Raw genomic sequence first — 17,988 nt, 5'->3', positions numbered from 1 at the left:
TGAAAGTAACAGTTTTATATTTTTATATTGGAAAATTTCATTACTTGGATCATTTTAAAAGTTTGTGAGGAGGAATTTATATTAAAAAGTAAAATTAGCAATTTTTTTTAACAAGGTGATAGTCGAGTAAATGAGCAACTTGCGCTAGGAGTCCTCCACACATTGACTGTTCGAGAACATAATCGAATTGCAACTGAATTAGCCAAAATTAACCCGTACTGGGATGATGAGACTATTTATCAGGTACTCTCAGCAACCTATTAAAAAAGGATGTACTAATAGATCTTCATTCACACATTTTCAGGAAACGAGGCACATCTTAGCAGCACTCATACAACACATAACCTATAATGAATTCCTTCCCGTCCTTCTTGGTGAAAGAGTGATGGAACAGTACGGGCTTAATCTTCAAAAGGAGGTAGAAACTTTTATCGCAATATTATTGTTTAACAATAACTGTTTTAATTCAATCAGGGATATTCAACTGATTATGATCTGAATGTCGATGCCACTATCCCGGCTGCATTTGGTGCAGCAGCGTTCAGATTCGGCCATTCACTTCTACCATCTACGATCGAGAAAAGAAGTTCAACTCATGCGCTAATTGGTAATTTTCTAACTGAGTCGATATAGACGATAAATATAATTATTGCTTATATAGGTGAAAGAAAGTTGAGTGAAATGCTGCAACAGCCTTTTGATCTGTACCATCCTGGGATGGTGGATGCCTATACTTTGGGCATGCTCAGTCAAGTATCACAAGCCATGGATAATTCCATAACATCTGAGGTATAATAATTAGTATCATGTAAAACATAGTTTACAAATATAGATTGCATGAATTTACAAAATGCTCTCAACCTAGAACTTAATTAATTTTATCAAACAAAAAAAGTTGTAACATTCACTTTATAAACAAAGATGTAATAGCGCTTATTACCAAAAATTCTAGTCTTAGAGCTAAATGTAAATCCTGATCAAGTTTGTTACAATTATTATTAACTTTTTTATCTCAACCAAAGCCTTAATTAATTGAAAATTATTATTTACCTAATATGAAAACTCAATTCAATCAAATATTAAAAACTTTTAGTGTTATATAAATTCCACAAAATAGTCTTCTGCTATGCACACTATAGCCGACAGTTGTCAGGTAGATTCTGTATACGTCGATTTTTCCAAGGCCTTCGACAAAATTGCTCATAAAATACTTATTTCAAAGCTAGAAGCGAAATCTACAGCTTTGGCAGCACAGTTATTTATCTGAACACACTCAAATAGTTAAAATCAAGTCTTTTAGACCTCTTCCATTTTCTGGTGTGCCACAAGGCTCCCATCTTGGTTCTTTTCTCTTTTTCCTTTTCATTAATGAAATTCACATTGCTCTATCAGATACCAGGTTTTTTCTATTCGCTGATGACCTAAAATATATACAAGAATTTATTCTACCTTAGATTGCATTAATTTACAAACGCTCTCATTAATCTTTCTGACTGTCAAACTAACAACTATTCTTAAATAATTCTAAATGTTTTACTATCACTTTTTCTTAAAAAATCTTCTATTTTCCATTCTTATAATATTAATCACAGCTGGTTAACCATAGTAACTTGTATTAGCGATCTTGGCTTCATCTTTGATAGTAATCTTACCATTAAGCTACATTTACAAGAAATCAAAAATCGCTTCTTTAAAATGCTTGGCTTCATCAGCCAAAGTACCTAGTATCAGTTCAAAAATCCTCTTGCGCTGTCCATCTATATAATTGATTGTTCGACCTTTTCTTGAATATGCCTCAATCATCTGGAATCCACACTACTACAATGTTCTTCAAAATGTTCAAAATAAATTCCTTCCTACATTAGATTTCAAATTAAACCATCACAATGATAAATCCTCTCATGCTCCCATTAAATCTTACTTCTATATTTCTGATCTTGGCTGTAGAAGAAAGTATTTTGAGACTATTTTTATTTCCAAATTACTTAATAATTGTACAGATTCCCCTGAAATCCTTGGCAACTCCAATTTTATGTACCTCCTTGCTAGCTCAGAAATAAGAAAATATTTTCACTGAATATAAAATGAACAGATTTTTCACTACACTCCTCGATGCATCACATTATGATAGAATGTAACAACATATGGAATGCTGTTGATTTATTTAATACTTCTGTTTCCTCATTAAAACATCAATTACTTAAATCATAATAATTTTATTTAATAAAAAAAGAAGCTAAACATGTTCTATGTATGTAGTTATAATGCTTTATTATATTATTTTTATATTCACTAGTTTCGTGGTCCGCTTGACCAATTAATATCTTACAATTAATTAAGGTTTTCAGTCGAGATAAAAAAGTCAATGGCACGAGCAAGATTCGAACCCACGATCTTCGGCTTGATACGCTGCTGCTCTACCACTTGAGCTATCGTGACCTCGATCCACCCTCCATCCACACCAGAATCCAATCCGATTACACGATATTTGAAAAATGGCGAAAAGAAGGGAAAATTCTAAAGGTTGGGTTGAGATGGTAAGTTAGTGTCCGAGTGGATCGAAGTCACGATAGCTCAGGTGGTAGTGTAGCGGTGTATCTAGCCGAAGGTCGTGGGTTCGAATCCCGCTCGTGCCATTGACTTTTTTATCTCAACTGAAAACCTTAATTATTTTTATATATTTTTTTACAATTCCTGGTCATTATAATTATATAGGCAGGGTGTTTAATTAAATCTTTATGTTGTTTTATTTACAAGGATTTTATTGTCTTTTCATTAATTTATGGTATAGGTTTTATTCTTTATTAATGTTGAGTTAGTTATAAGCATTGTATTGTATATATTTTTTTCTCCTTACTGTTTTTTTTTTTTTACCCGTAAAAAGATAAAAAATTATATAAAAAATGAGGATCAAAGTATTATTATTGTCCACAGTGCTAAATTAATTTCTTAACAACACAAACAATGAATATCTTTTATAAATAGCAACTAGTGTTTATGTGTAATCTTAAATTCATATTTTTAGGTTACGAATCATCTGTTTGAAGAGCCAACCAAGCATTTCGGTAGGGATTTGGCAGCTATTAACATTGCCAGGGCAAGGGAGCACGGAATTCCAGGTTACATGGCGTATCGTAAACTCTGCGGTCTCGATGACATGAAAACCTGGGATGACATGTGGAACCATTTACCCAATACCACTGTCAAACATTATTTGAATCTTTACAGGTAGATACGTAATAATGTAATAAATGCATTTCTAATTTTTTTTTTTTCGCGCTTTCATAGCCATCCAGATGATGTTGATCTATGGTCAGCAGGAGTATCAGAACTTAAATCTCCTGACAGCATCGTCGGCCCAGTCTTTTCCTGCATTATTGCGATGACTTTCAAAAGGCTGAAAATCGGTGACAGGTTCTGGTATGAAAATCAAGGCTTTCAGAATTCCTTTACAAAAGGTTAGTAATAAAACATCTTTTGCACAGGTATTTTGCAAATGCACAAGTTTTATGCATTTATTAGATGATTTTTGTGGTATTCAGTGTTGGATAGAACATGCAGTCAAACAAACATAAAAATGAGAAAATATTTAAAGTATAGATTAATTATTTGAAAAAATAATGATGGATTTATCCCATTTTTATATTACTGATTATGGTTGAATACTTGCAATATAAAAATAACTTATTAAATTCACTAGTTTTCGTGGTCAGCTTGACCAATTAATATTTTCAACTAATTAAGGTTTTTAGTTGAGATAAAAAAAGTCAGTGTCACGAGCGGGATTCGAGCCCACGACCTTCGGCTAGATACGCCGCTACTCTACCACCTGAGCTATCGTGGCTTTGATCCACTCAGCCACTAACTTCCCATCTCAACCCCACTTTTTTTTTCTCAACTAAAAACCTTAATTAATTGAAATATAAAAAAATAACGTTCATCCCTGAATTACCAAGAGATATAATTAATGCTAAATTAACTGAAAACAATAACTTGCCCATTTCAGGTCAACTGAGGGAGATTAAAAAATACACTCTATCTCGTTTGTTCTGCAATACAGGAGATAACATCCAAACGATACAAAGAAAGGCTTTGCTTCTTCCCCATTTTGAAGAGTGAGTGTCACAATGACTTGATAAAAAGTCTGATATTAACTTTGTTTGTTCTTTTTCTATTTTTCAAGCAATCCAAGGGTATCTTGTAAAAGTCAGGAAATACCAGACATTGACCTCTCATTATGGAAAGACTCTTCAAATTTTGAAGATGAAAAGGTAATCACTTCAAAACCCTATTTATTTTCTTAGTCACGAATAGATGTATGATTTATATCTTTTATTAGCTACCGGCATCTTTAGATGTTTTTCTGGCACCGTATGAAACTTACCCACCACCAAAAGATCCTTACTCACCACCAAAAGATTCTTACACATTGCCAAAAGATCCTTATGCACCACCGAAAGGACCTTACTCACCACCAAAAGATCCTTATGCACCGCCGAAAGATCCTTACTCACCGCCAAAAGAATCTTACACGTTGCCGAAAGATCCTTACGTCCAGCCCACGAAGGGGTCGCACGTCACCATAGAAGAACCGTTTCACCCTACAATAGACTTGTACGTCGAATCGTCCAAAGACCCCTACATCGATCCGACAAAAAGTTCACATGAAGTGGTGCACACTACACCTTCCAAGGTGGAGTTTTCAAAACCACCGGGCTTTGACCAGGTGGTGTTCAATCTAATATATGACAAGAGAAACAAATCGCATGCAATACTCCACCTGACAGACACTTACGGAGTTGCAAATAACATAGATCATTATCCTGAAAGGGCTGTCAAGTTGGAATAAATTAAAACTGCTGTAAAAAATTACAAATTGAAAATACTGTAAATATAATATTGGCCGACTATTTATTTATTTATTCTGTTTCATGATTTAAAAATCATGGTTTAAGCATTAAAAAATAAAGAAGTGTTTTATAAATATTGAACAAGCATTATCCTATATTTTTTAAATACTGTAAATATATTTTAACATTTAATTTGTAAAAACTGTAAATTATTTAATAACAATTATTTTATTTGTTTAGTTTTTTTATTTCTCCTTATTATACATATACGAATACCATTTTATTTGTAATTTGTACTGTTTCAAAAAAGAAAATCTTGAACAGTATATGTTTATTTTGTAAATTAAATCATTGTCTGAGGATCAGAAGTTTTGTAAATTGTTTATTTGTGATTTACAACTGCACAAATAATAAAAGTGCAATTACTAAATTTGCTCAATGTCAAGTTTGATAAAAGTAATTTCTAAATGTCAGTGCTCTTCTAAAGAAAAAAATAAAATATCAATTTTAAGAACTAGGGAATTAAACAAATTTAAACAAATTGAAAAAATAATAAATAATTTATTTACAACATTACATAAATTGTATAAAATATCGCAGCATTCAGTGGGAAATAAAAAATCAAAGTTTTTTTAAAAAATTTTTTAACACACACTTGATTTGATTAATAGGTCCATCATATCTACCGTTCAATTCATTGAGTACGGACATTAAGTACATGTGCACTCGGCTATCTCTCGAATGATAATTTGTTTTGATTAGGAGAAATGGGGGTCATAATATTACCTATTCATTCAATGCCCGTGTACCCTAAAAATTAATCTATATGACTAACAAACAAAATAGTGCTTTTTATGACACAACTCTTGAGACGTTTGTACAAGTTTGAAGCGCACTGGGAAATTTGAATTTTTTCTAATGACTTACTTTCAGGTAGATGTATGGGTTTAAGAAAACATTAAAAAAACAAAACAAAAAATTAAGTGCATGTGCACTCGGCTATCTTTTGAATGATAATTTGTTTTGATTTGGAGAAATGGTGTCATAATATTACTTATTAATTCAATCCCCATGTATGCTACATATTACACTACATGACTAAAAAATAAAATTGTGCTTTTTATGACACAACTCTTGAGATGTTTGTATAAGTTTAAAGCGCACTCAGAAATTGGAATTTTTTCTAACGACTTACTTGCGGGTAGATCTATAGATTCAAGAAAACATTACCAAGGACGAATGTCTTTTACAATCTGCAATCAAAATTAAATTAAATTAAAAGCGGACATAAGTTATTATTACATAAGTTATTATCTACTGAATAAAAATTAATGAGAATTTCATCATCTATTGGACTTTGACCAATGGAAAATTATATTGACAATACTTTTATTATTTTTCCATTCGTTTTATCTAGAATGAGTAAGAATTTAAGTTTACAAAAAACCAACTGTCAAATTGTTAGAAAGAAAAAAAAAATTCTTTACAACAATCATCAAAATAACATCAGGCACACACATGCAAAAGATTAACTTGTTTTCCAACTTATTATTATCAATAAAAAAAGACACTTACAGTCCATAGTTTCATTTAGTTTATATCCAAGAAACAGGAAGCAGACAGGACCTAGAGCTGCAAATGCAAAAACCCATCCGAGCTGAGTTGGGGTCATCATATCGAGAGCTTTGTAGATCCACTTTCCTTCGTTATTGTAATAGCTAAAAAATCTACAGCAGAAATTGATTTAATTTACAGTTATTAACTTGATTTATCCGTTTAACTTACACATAAGAGTATACGGCAAGGAATGCCACAAGCCCTGAGAGAGATGATATTTTCGAGGGCCCTTTTGAGTTTGATGTCATCATGTATATCACAGAAAGAGGAACGGGTAAAGTGTGCATCACGTGGTTTATCCACGGGGGGAACAATTCCTCGACAATGGGTGGGTAAATCAGGTTTCTATCCCAGAAGTAAACCGACCAAAAAAGTAGGAATACAGACTGAAAGCAATAAATTTATATTTTAATCAAATTCACGAATGAAAAAAAATTAATACTTACCCATGAAAAAGGGAAAACGATTGTGAAGAGAAGATAACTTGCAATACGATTCATATAATCTTGAAGCTTAAGTAATAACTGTGTCTTTTGAGAGTAAACATCAATAATATCAAGTGCGGAACATATTCCAAAATAAATGTGTTGAACTACCTGAAAACAAATAAAAATCAACTTTTAGGAAAAACTACAATTTTACTGTGCTTGTTAAATACATTTAAATTTTAAATCAATTTACCGTCACCCATAAACTGAGATATAGCCCTCGGCAGTTCCAACAATGTAGTAAAAATTGATTTTCAAATAAATGAGCTTTTGTCATCGTTGCAGAAGCCAATAGAAATAATCCGCTAATCATTGTTATGATGTTGACCACAGAAACAGAAGTGTGAAGACATCTATTAAATAACTTAATGTCCATTTTCCCTGAATAAAATATCACTCGACAGTTATAAACAACACTATACTTCTTAGTTCTTCGATTTCCCAACACAGACTGTTTACTTAATAGCTCTAGTACACTTTATCTCAACTGTAAGATTATCTTGTTATATTACAATTAAATTCACTCGATGAGTATGTGTCTAAATAACATATTCTATCTTATCAACAAAGCTCAGATTTATCAGAATTATTATTTTTTTTGTAATGTGTAGTTCTCTAAAGAAACTATCTACCTGTCTTATCTTTCCTATTCCAAACTTAGATTATTTCGTAGGATGGTTTATAAAATCTCAAAGGGAATTTAGACAGGATTATCCTTTCAATTTTCAAAACATTTATATATTTTTAACTAATTCCTCAATTTGGAAAAATAAAACTTATTATTGTCATAATTTACTTGTTTTTTATTCTCTAATTGCTCTACTCAAAGTTATGTAAACCTGTTTCAATAATACTCTTGTTTTAGGCAGGTTGTTGCAAAGGTTAATGAACTACATGGATTTTTTAAATACATTTTTTTTAACTTTTAATACATTAAATTTTAACTTTTTATGAACATTAAAGTAACTTTACAATACGTCTTCCCCCCCCCCCCAAATGATTCTCAAATAAAATTTCAAGGGATTCAAACCCAGAACTGCTACCATATCAAATACAGGGGTGGGATGCCATAACTTGGCTAATACAGTCCCAAATTTTTATGAATAAATAAATATGTATATAATTAAAATAGTGAAAAGGCAATAAAGGTAAAAATAATACTTGAGCTCTATCTAAATGATTATTTTTTAAAATTAAATTCAGTTAGTAAACTTCATAATACATTAAAGGTAATAGATGATAAAAATTCTTGAGCACTATCTAAATTATTATTTTTCGTCACTTGTTATTCTTTTCTTGTTTAATTAATAAATTGTTTCAAAAAATTGAATTAAATTTTATTATAAAAAGGCATCTAATCGGTTTTTATTCAGGTCGAACCAAGACTTCCTGGGGGGGGGGGGGCTCTGTGCCTAATAATTAGGATTCAGAGTTGGGCCCATCTTGTTGAAACTAGAAGAAACCGTATCATATGTATACTCAAAATTTGGGCATTTAAAAGAAAAAAGATTATAGTGTATTTTACCCAAGCCACACGGACACTTCATTAAAAAAGATCATTGGTAAAATTGGTTAAAAAATAATTGCTGTGTCACTTGCTTTGGTGGGTGGGCTCAGCTCCTTCTTTCGAGGTAAAATCACCGTGACTAGATGTGGGATAAAGCCAGAGGGGGAAAATGGTTTTTGTTGTAGAAGGTTGAAATTAAAACAACATGTTAGAAAATTGTTCAATTTTTTATTTTGTGAACAAAACTCTGAAAGCATGCAGGTATGGTAACAAAATTTGAAAAAATACAGCTTCTTAATGCTGCTTTCCTTAAAAATAAAATACATAAATATTTCCTTCAATATACATTTTATATAAAAATATTAAAAATTTCTATTTCTACAGTCGCTAGTTCGTTCAGCAGTCTTTTTTTACTGGACCTTAGTGTCTTTTTTTAAGTAGCTATTTGTAGCATCTGTAAAAACAAAAAATAGAATAAATATTATTTTTGTGCATATAATATAATTTCACTGAAACATCAAGGAGAACAAAATTGAACAGGCCTTTTACCTTTTCTTGTAAAACAATTTTTTAAAATATTATTTGTACAATAGAAATTTCTTACTTCATTCAGGGTTAAAACAACAACTGAAAATTGAATGTAATCTTTCAGTTGAATCAAATGTTTGGTAATTTATACTAAAATAGCTGAAATGTAAATGACACTCCTGATTGTACGACTTTTGGATAGTCAAGAAAGACTTTGTTAAGTTGTTGTTAATAAACATAATTGTTAGGCCACTATCGCAATATCTGGATTTGGCAAAGGAAGAAAAAAACAAGGGAAAGGCAAAGACCAAGTCATCCCATGCTAGACTTCAATTCATAATGAAAAGAATGTAAGTTTTTCAAAGATGAGATTTACCATTTAATACTATTTGAAGTTTATATCCCACAAAATGAAAGACAAAAGGTCCCAGCAGGCTGAATGCCATCAGCAATACTGTCTGTGTTGGTGTTGAGGAATTGAAGACGAAGTACAACCATTGTCCAGTCATAAGTCGATGTTTAATTAAACTTAACAAAGAGCAAACAAGCAATGGTTAAAATCTGTTAAAAAATATTTTAAAAAAATATTAATAATTACAAGATTAAATATACTGCCATGAACACTAGTAGACCTAAAAAGGTGTTAGTTTTTGATGGCAGTTTTTGGTTGGTTGTCGCCATATAAAAAATTGCCAGAGGCAGAGGATACGTGTGCATAAAGTGATTGAGCCAAAATGGCAGATACTCATCTACAACATTCGGATATACTTTCTCTCTGTCCCATAAGAATATTGTCCAAAATAAGATAGAGACCATCTGAAAAAATAACTGATATGTAAAAAGTAAGTAAAAAAGATGAATTACACAAACAGATAGACTAAAACAATGAAGTGTTGCATTAATGATTTCATTAAAACAAAATTTACATTACGTGTGCTACATAATAATTTGAAATTATGCTACCAGCGAGCATACCTTTTAAATATGTCACTTTTATGAATTTATGGTTTATTATTAGTATACAAAATGCATACTTTTTATTTCCTATGTCAACAGTAGTGACTGTTTTATATGTTGTACATTGAGACTGGCATAGAACTGTTGTTTGTTTATTCTTTAAGGTTACATTTTAAATTCACTAATTTCGTGGTCCGCTTGACCAATTAATATATTACAATTAATTAAGGTTTTTAGTTGAGATTAAAAAGTCAATGGAACGAGCAGTATTCGAACCCACGATCTTCGGCTAGATACACCACTGCTCTACCATTTGAGCTATCGTGACCTTGATCCACTTGGACACCAACCTTGGCAGACCACCTTGGACACCAACCTTATTTTGGACAATATTCTTATGGGACAGAGAGAAAGTATATCCGAATGTTGTAGATGAGTATCTGCCATTTTGGTGTCAACCCTGAAAAATGGCAAAAAAGAGGGAAAACTCAAAAGGTGGGGTTGAGATGGGAAGTTGGTGTCTGAGTGGATCGAGGTCACGATAGCTCAAGTGGTAGAGCAGCGGCATATCTAGCCGAAGGTCGTGGGTTCGAATCCTGCGATGCCATTGACTTTTTTATCTCAACTAAAAACCTTAATTAATTGTGTTACATTTTAAGTTTATTTTGAAATAGCTTCAAGCTCCTGATTCTCGCCTGGCAAAAATCACATCACTTGAAGTTATTAAGGGTAACATATCCTGGTTCAAATCCTGGAATTCTCTTGCGGAGAGGTATAATGTGGCTCGGTTCTCTTTGGATAATTCTACAGCGTGGTCTGAAATGTTTTCCAATTTTCTTCATATTATGGGGGCTCGTCATCGGGAGAGTTGTATTTCTCGTGCCTTGGATTCGAATAGATTCCAACTCTACAAGGAGTTGAATCATTCCCTAATACCTTGCCATGTTTTTTCTGCTCCAGCAAATGATGCTCCGTTCTCTTTTTTTCACTGGTGGTTTAAAATTCGAGGGGAGTTGTTGTTCCTGAATTTCAGGCCTTGGGTTGGGGGATAGTCCTGCCACTGCAGTTTCTCTATGCAACTCAGGTGATCGTGAGGATGCATTTCATTTTTTTGCTAGATGCTCGGTCCTTAACGAATTAAGGTATCTGTATGTGGGTACGGGTTTTCTGACGAGGGAAGAGCTTATAGCCCTTCTGAATGGCTCGGATGCCGAGGTCTTGTTGATTCTGCTCGTAAAGCCTGGTTTTACAGATATGAATATATTGGAATGTAGGGAATTAATATTCTGTTCGTCTTATTTTGTTTCCTTTTTTGCTCTCGCAGGTAATACATAATTTCTACTTTGTGGGCTTCTAAATGCGAATTCTGTTTGCCGGTGGGGGACCCTTTGAGAGTTGGAATCCTTGTTCTTTGAAGTGTCATTATTATTATTTTCAAAGTTTATTGCATTTCAATCTTGTAATTTGAAAATCCTGTAAATAATTGTAACCTCTGAAGTTGATATTGTAAATTCTCCTTTTCTTATGATTATGTAATTATGTATATTCTTGGAATAGTAATGCACTCCGAACTCTGGCTGACGGTGTTAATACAATGCCATAATAATACTGTTTTTTATTTTTAACTCTAAATTTCTTTCATTGTAAATAAAGTATATCTAGTAGTAGTATATCTATCATTGTGACTGTTAAATTGTCTTGTAAGATTTCAATATAAGTTTTTAATATAATATAACTTTTAATTTTTTAAATATTTAATATAACTTAATAAAAGTGAGTTGTCAACTTACGACTGCAAATGGGAAAACTACGCTGAATAAGATGAAACTTCCAAGAGAGTGTAAGTTATTCACCAACTTTACAAGGGATTTTGTAGGTGGAACCCTTTCTATAATGTCTATCGCAGAATAAATTCCAAAGTAAAAATGGTGAATCATCTATGAAACAAAAAAAATACGACATAATAGAAATAAGTTTCATTGGAAGAATATTAAAACTAGAGAACATTTTCATGAGAGATATGAACCTTGACCTGCTATTGTAAAGGTAAGAATAATTAAAAAAAAAAAATGAAGTAGTTATAAAATAGAATTATATTTTATTATTATTACACAGAGGGCCCATGGCAGTCATAGGCTCCATTCCCACTCCCACCCTCCTCTCTTTTTTCATGCTTCCCTTCCGCCAAAAAATTATATATGATGAAACAGCAAATGTAAATATAGTCTGGCTGATAAGCGTGTCATAAGGCCATTTAAAAAATGAATAAATAAATTTTTGGAAAATTTGTACATCTAAATTTTTAACATATTGAATAAATATTATTAACAATGGTGGTAATAAATAGAACTCAATTTTTTCAGCAATCAAGGAAAAATAACTACATTAAGTATATATTTTCAATATTAGTAAATTTTTTTAACCTAATTTTGACCTGTTAATAGTCCAATTCCTTTATTAATTCATTTCTCCCCTTGCATTTACCACAATTACATAAAATATTGTTTGATATTATTGTTTATGAAGTGGCAAACAATTGAATTAAATTATGTTTATTTTCATTTACAATCATAATTAAAATATATATAAAAAGAAAATTACACACTATAAAATATAAAATTGTACTCTGTTTTCTTAACAAATAATAACGTAATAAAATAATGTCCATAATAAAATAATAGACTAATAATTAAATTCTTTTACTAACATATTTCTATATAATAAAGATGCTTTTGTAAAGAGAACTAAATCCTTCTAATTATTACCATTAAATAATGAAAAAAATATCAACTGAAAAATAATTTTTAAAGAAGAGCTATCTGTGATGCTCAGTATGGGACACTGATAGAAAATGGAAGGTGTTTTCTGCTTTATTTATTTGTATAAAGAACATTTATAGACACGGTTTATAATTGAGATTCAGCACCTCCTTAAAATTTGAAAATAATCTCTTTATATTCTGATGTCAAAATTTGATTCATGTAACTGACTTTATAATATAAATGTTTGTACAATTCATGAAAGTTTGAACTATTCATTAGCCCTTCTAATTTTTTCTTTGGTCCGCACAATTACACTCAATAGCAATTTAGGTTGACTCGTTCATTTAAAACTGGAGCATGCATCTGGATGTACATTGTATCTTCTCACCAGCTGCAGCTAGTTTATAAACCAAAACATTTTGTAATTTCTAGCTATTGCATGTGTTGTTCTTTCCTGGCTGTGATTAAGTAATTTAATAAAATATAAAAAACAGCGAAGTTTCAGGTTGCAAGAAAAAATTGGCCCCGTTTTTAAGATAAAATGACAATCTGCAAATACAATCTTAACTTCTTTGTATATGTGATGAAATTGTGCATTACTCTGTTTAATTTAAAAAAAAAGTTTGCTGACAGTTTAATTTTAAAGAATCTTTAATTAATTTAACTTTGTTGCATATACCTTTTATCCTTACTCATGTTCATCTTTTTTAAGTCATAATTATACATATTTTACAAGGGGACTGTGGTAACTGTTTTATCAAGTGAATAGAAGATATTTTTTTAAATTAATTAATATTTTCCAAACCAGGAAAGTATAATATACAATACTAATTGCTGCAATATTTGATTTTATTTGCATAATTAACACCTCTGCTTCTTTTAACCGACCAGTAGCTATTTGTCATTTTTTGTTTAATTCCATTCTAATATTCTTCTATAGCACAATTAATTAAGGTTTAATTAATTCCTCTGCAGTCAAGTTTTAGGACCGATTTTATATAATGTATGTAGGTGATTATTGGGCCACGGTGTCCGAGTGGTTAGGGTGACCAATTTGTACTTGCCATGCTAGCTAGCGGTTCTGGCTTCAAATCTCAGCACGACGATTTTAAAATGAGAATAGTGTGAAAGTATTGGGTTGTCCGGAAAATAATGCAGGATTTTGGTATTAAACAAAAAAAAAGAAACTAGTTACTTTAAAGCAATGTTCTTTAATCAAACTCAATACATTTCTCCCAACGTGTTGGTAACTTATTAATTCCGTCTGAGTAGAATTCAGAATTTTTAGAATTGATAAAGTCAATAAATGCATTTTCCAGTTCCGTTTGATTTTTGAATATTATGTGTTGTAAGTAGTGGTCCAGGTGTCTAAAAAAATGGTAGTCAGTAGGCGAGAGGTCCGGAGAGTAGGGTGGGTGAGGCAAAGTTTCATAGCCAAGCTCCAATAATTTTTGTGACGTTACACGTGACACATGTGGTCGAGCGTTGTCATGCAACAAAATGGGCCCTTTCCGATTGACCAAAGAGGGCTTCATTACTGCCAATTTCTGATGCATGGTATTAATTTGGTTACAGTATGATTCAGCATTGATGGTTTCGCCAGGATTTAAGAAGCTGTAGTGTATTAAACCAAATGAAGCCCACCATACCGTAACCATTACCTTTTTTTGATGAGTTGGGGGCTTTGGAAAATGTATTGGAGCTTCTCCTTTGTCGAGCCACTGTCCAGAACGTCTAGTGTTATCGTAGAGAATCCACTTTTCGTCACATGTAACAATTCTGGCCAGAAATGGGTCATTTTTGTTTCGACAAAGAAGTGATGCACAAACATCAAAGCGCTGATTTTTTTGGCGATCGTTTAATGAGTGTGGAACCCAATTTTCGAGTTTTTTCACTTTTCCAATCGCCTTGAGGTGGTCAGCGACGGTCGTTTTACTGACTTTGAGTTGCTCTGCAAGTTCTCGAACAGTTGTTTTGGGGTTTTCTTCCACCACTGATCGCAGAACATCATCATTAAGAGAGGAAGGCCTTCCACGACCTTCTTCATCTTCAAGGCTGAAATCTCCCTCCCGAAATTTTTTAAACCACCTTTGCACAGTGCACTCATTAACACAACCCTCGCCCCAGACTTGGTTAATGTTTCTAGCCGTTTGGGCTCCGCTTCGGCCGAGTTTAAACTCGTAAAAGAAAATCGTACGAAATTCTCGCTTTGACATTATAAGGACGACTGAATTATTTCCAAGTAGCGGAATGCTACAGAGGTAAACAAACAATATCATTTGGAAGAGGATTAATAAGTGTTGACATTCATACAAATGAGTAATCCTGTAAACGTAAACAGAATATTTTATATAGATTTTTTTTAATGAAAACTTAAAATCCTGCATTATTTTCCGGACAACCCGATATTATTGTTCTTGCCTTAATTTTCACAATTATTTACTTGTTTCTTTTCTTCTTTCAGAGAGGCATTGCCTTTTTGGTAATAATTCATTTATTGAGATCTTTTTTAGCTGGAAGCATACTGACTGCAATATTTAATTTTTCTATCATTAATTGTCAAATTTCATTACTAATATATACATTTATGTAAAAACCCACAAATTTTCACATCAAACCACATACAATGATGTAAAATTCAGAACCGATGTAAACACCTCTTGTCTGTACAGTGTCTCAAGGCAAATCAATAAAAATAACATAAATATCTAAATTATCTAATATTTTTGATTATTGTTATTACTGGACTAAAAGTATTTTTTAGTTTGGTGTGAATATTTATTTACTTGAACTTTCAATTTCAATTAGAAAAATAAAAAAATTGACTGACTTGAATTACCTTAAGCTTTAAATTACATGCCAGTTTGGCAATTAAATATATATCAAAAAATGGCCATAAATATCTACTAAATGTAATAATTTAATAAAGTAAAGTAATTCCTATTATATGGGAGGGCTTAAGTCCCGTTGGGTGTCACAGGGGGTCAAACCACTTTACAATACATTTTTTATACTATGTATTAATTAAAAAGCCATGGACCACCGCTAGCATGGCAAATATGGGTTAGGTGCCCTAACCTCTCGGCCAATGATGTAAACACAAAATAATAATTTATACATAACATATTTTGTAACTCATCTGATTAATTTTTTTAAACATTATTGTTGTAATATTCTAAAATATTGAAGATCAAAAGAGGTCAAGAGTCAGCCTACATCAGCATGGTGCTTGAATAATGAATACACAACAGATAACTTAATAACTGGAAACAGCAGTTCCAAACATCACAAAAAAACTATTTGTAGGTATGAGGCTTTATACTATGTACTAATTAAAAAGCCATGGACCACCGCTTGCATGGCAAATATGGGTTAGGTGCCCTAACCTCTTTTTTCAAACTTTTCAAAAATAATTCCACTACAAAATACACGAAATAGTAAATGCCAAGAAGTACAATGTCAGAATAAAATAACTTAGAACATCTTTTATTTTTATATGAGAAACAATATTAGTATGGTATGATGAATTCCTAATAATTAATAGGGCATTCAACATAGATGATAATTTCAATTTATTATCATTTTTATATAAGGTCTTGGTTGAGATGAAAAAGTTAGTGCCGCGAGCAGGATTCGAACCCCCGGCCTTGGGGGACCGCGGTAGCCGAGTGGTTAGCAAGAGAGACTCTCATGCCACAGTCGTGGGTTCGATCCCCCTCTCCTCTGGCCCTTTTTTCACGATAACCCCCCCAATTTGAACACACATAAAAGAATTGTCACCATGGCTAATCTGCAAAGATCATAACGCCAAAAAAAAAAAAAAAAAAAAATCCTGCTCATAACACTAGCTTTTTATCTCAATGAAGACCTTACATAAAAAAATTAATTGAAATAATTAATTTACTTTTTATTTTATTATATTAGGTCGTGGTCCGCTTGACACTTGATTAATTGAAATGGAATAATTAATATGATCAATTATACCACTAAACATAAATGGATTAATTGATGATAATTTATAACGAATTCATTGGAAGTGAATAAAATGATCAATTATGCGCCTCAAAAGTTTTTTGTTATAAATATTATGAACAAACTTTACCATTTTGTATATCTATTAAGAGACTTCAATGCCAAGTTAGTGGTCATTAAGTAATTATCAAAAATGCAAAGTTGAAAACATAAAGATGTAATTTTAAATAAAAGTAATTTATTATTACTAAATGTTCAATTTAAAATAAAATTAAAATAATTCCTATTATAAAGGAGGGCTTAACGTTCAACTACCCGTTGAGCGATGTGGACAAAGGGTCAAACGACTATTCAATACGTCTTTCATACAATAATACATTAAAAGGCCATGGGCTATACTTCGATTTGACCCCAGAACCATTAACATATCAAATACGAGTCGTACGCTGTAATCACTCAGCCACCATGGTCCCCAAATGTTCACTTTAATGTACATTTTCCTTTATGAACTTCACAGAATCATCTATCATACATTTTCATAACCAATATTTTTTGTAGTGTCCTTATATTGAAATATTTTTTAAACCACTTTTGTATTATTGTAATATTTACACTTAATAAAAAATAATAATTTGTTAATACTGATTACCAAAACTAAATCATAACACAAGGAATAAGTTATTCAGATATCATGAGATGTGGCGGGTCACGCATCTCACGATATCTGAATAACTATCGATTAATGGTCACTAATCTCTACACAAGGAATAAGATTTTATTAAAAAAAAAAAAAAAAATTGAAAATATGTCAAGGTATAACAAAATGATGATTGAACTTTAATAGTCAAGTTTGTACCTTAATAAATTATGCTAAAAAATTATTCTTTCAATAAATATCAGAAATAGTATTGTTCAACAAGGAAAGTCAAAAATTTGAAATTTTTGAAAAAAAAAATGTTCAAACCTACCCCAAGCCAAGTACACAACAGGTACCAGAAGTAATCTCTTCCTACACGGAAAATTTCATTTTTGTAAAATTCTTTAGGCATTTCAACGCCCAAATATAAAGCGTATCCTGCAGCAACGGCGTAAACTATGGAGACTGTTGCATGTGCAGCACATTTCATACTGTCGGAATTCATAGTGCTGCTTGGTACTCGCACTTCTTACTAGAAACTGGTCTACAAAGCTGGCCATCTTATAAATCAACCCCTTGATTGGACTGCCTATTGTCCATAAAAACTAATAATATAAATAGATATATATTATCTAATCTCAATGATTAGTGATTTGTTACTTTTTTCTGT

The 17,988-nt window shown here is 31.8% G+C and overlaps 3 protein-coding genes across 6 annotated transcripts in view; 1 reads left to right on the top strand and 2 right to left on the bottom strand.

Moving 5' to 3' along the window:
• The window catches only part of LOC106670297 (lactoperoxidase-like), a 91,258-nt gene extending 86,346 nt beyond the window's left edge, over nt 1-4,912 (top strand). For 3 of the 4 annotated variants that reach the window (XM_014400487.2, XM_024228857.1, XM_024228858.1), the window contains 9 exons: nt 116-243; nt 305-418; nt 475-607; nt 662-789; nt 3,026-3,228; nt 3,289-3,458; nt 4,007-4,115; nt 4,184-4,271; nt 4,340-4,912. In XM_014400487.2, the coding sequence (XP_014255973.1) occupies nt 116-243; nt 305-418; nt 475-607; nt 662-789; nt 3,026-3,228; nt 3,289-3,458; nt 4,007-4,115; nt 4,184-4,271; nt 4,340-4,849 (1,583 nt within the window). In that variant the 3' untranslated portion in view covers nt 4,850-4,912. The remainder of the gene's footprint in view (nt 1-115; nt 244-304; nt 419-474; nt 608-661; nt 790-3,025; nt 3,229-3,288; nt 3,459-4,006; nt 4,116-4,183; nt 4,272-4,339) is intronic. The other variant, XM_014400488.2, reaches the window with a different exon arrangement.
• A 1,061-nt stretch (nt 4,913-5,973) lies between these two features.
• On the bottom strand, nt 5,974-7,619 carry LOC106670294 (androgen-dependent TFPI-regulating protein-like). Its single transcript, XM_014400484.2, has 5 exons — nt 7,149-7,619; nt 6,914-7,063; nt 6,636-6,853; nt 6,426-6,577; nt 5,974-6,103 (listed from the first exon to the last, which is right to left on the bottom strand). The coding sequence occupies exons 1-5, from the start codon at nt 7,329-7,331 to the stop codon at nt 6,066-6,068; spliced, it is 741 nt and encodes a 246-aa protein (XP_014255970.1). The 5' UTR covers nt 7,332-7,619; the 3' UTR covers nt 5,974-6,065.
• A 1,051-nt stretch (nt 7,620-8,670) lies between these two features.
• Nucleotides 8,671-17,934, bottom strand: LOC106670242 (androgen-dependent TFPI-regulating protein-like). Its single transcript, XM_014400392.2, has 5 exons — nt 17,650-17,934; nt 11,738-11,884; nt 9,589-9,806; nt 9,367-9,518; nt 8,671-8,916 (listed from the first exon to the last, which is right to left on the bottom strand). Exons 1-5 carry the CDS (start codon nt 17,821-17,823, stop codon nt 8,873-8,875), a joined length of 735 nt encoding a protein of 244 aa, XP_014255878.1. The 5' UTR covers nt 17,824-17,934; the 3' UTR covers nt 8,671-8,872.
• Between the last annotated feature and the right edge of the window lie 54 nt (nt 17,935-17,988).

Source organism: Cimex lectularius, unplaced genomic scaffold (genome assembly GCF_000648675.2).
Source record: "Cimex lectularius strain Harlan isolate CLEC.00 unplaced genomic scaffold, Clec_2.1 scaffold327, whole genome shotgun sequence".
Lineage (NCBI taxonomy): Eukaryota > Metazoa > Arthropoda > Insecta > Hemiptera > Cimicidae > Cimex > Cimex lectularius.
The sequence above is the reverse complement of the archived record's forward strand: the minus strand, read 5'-3'. Positions and strand labels throughout refer to the sequence as shown.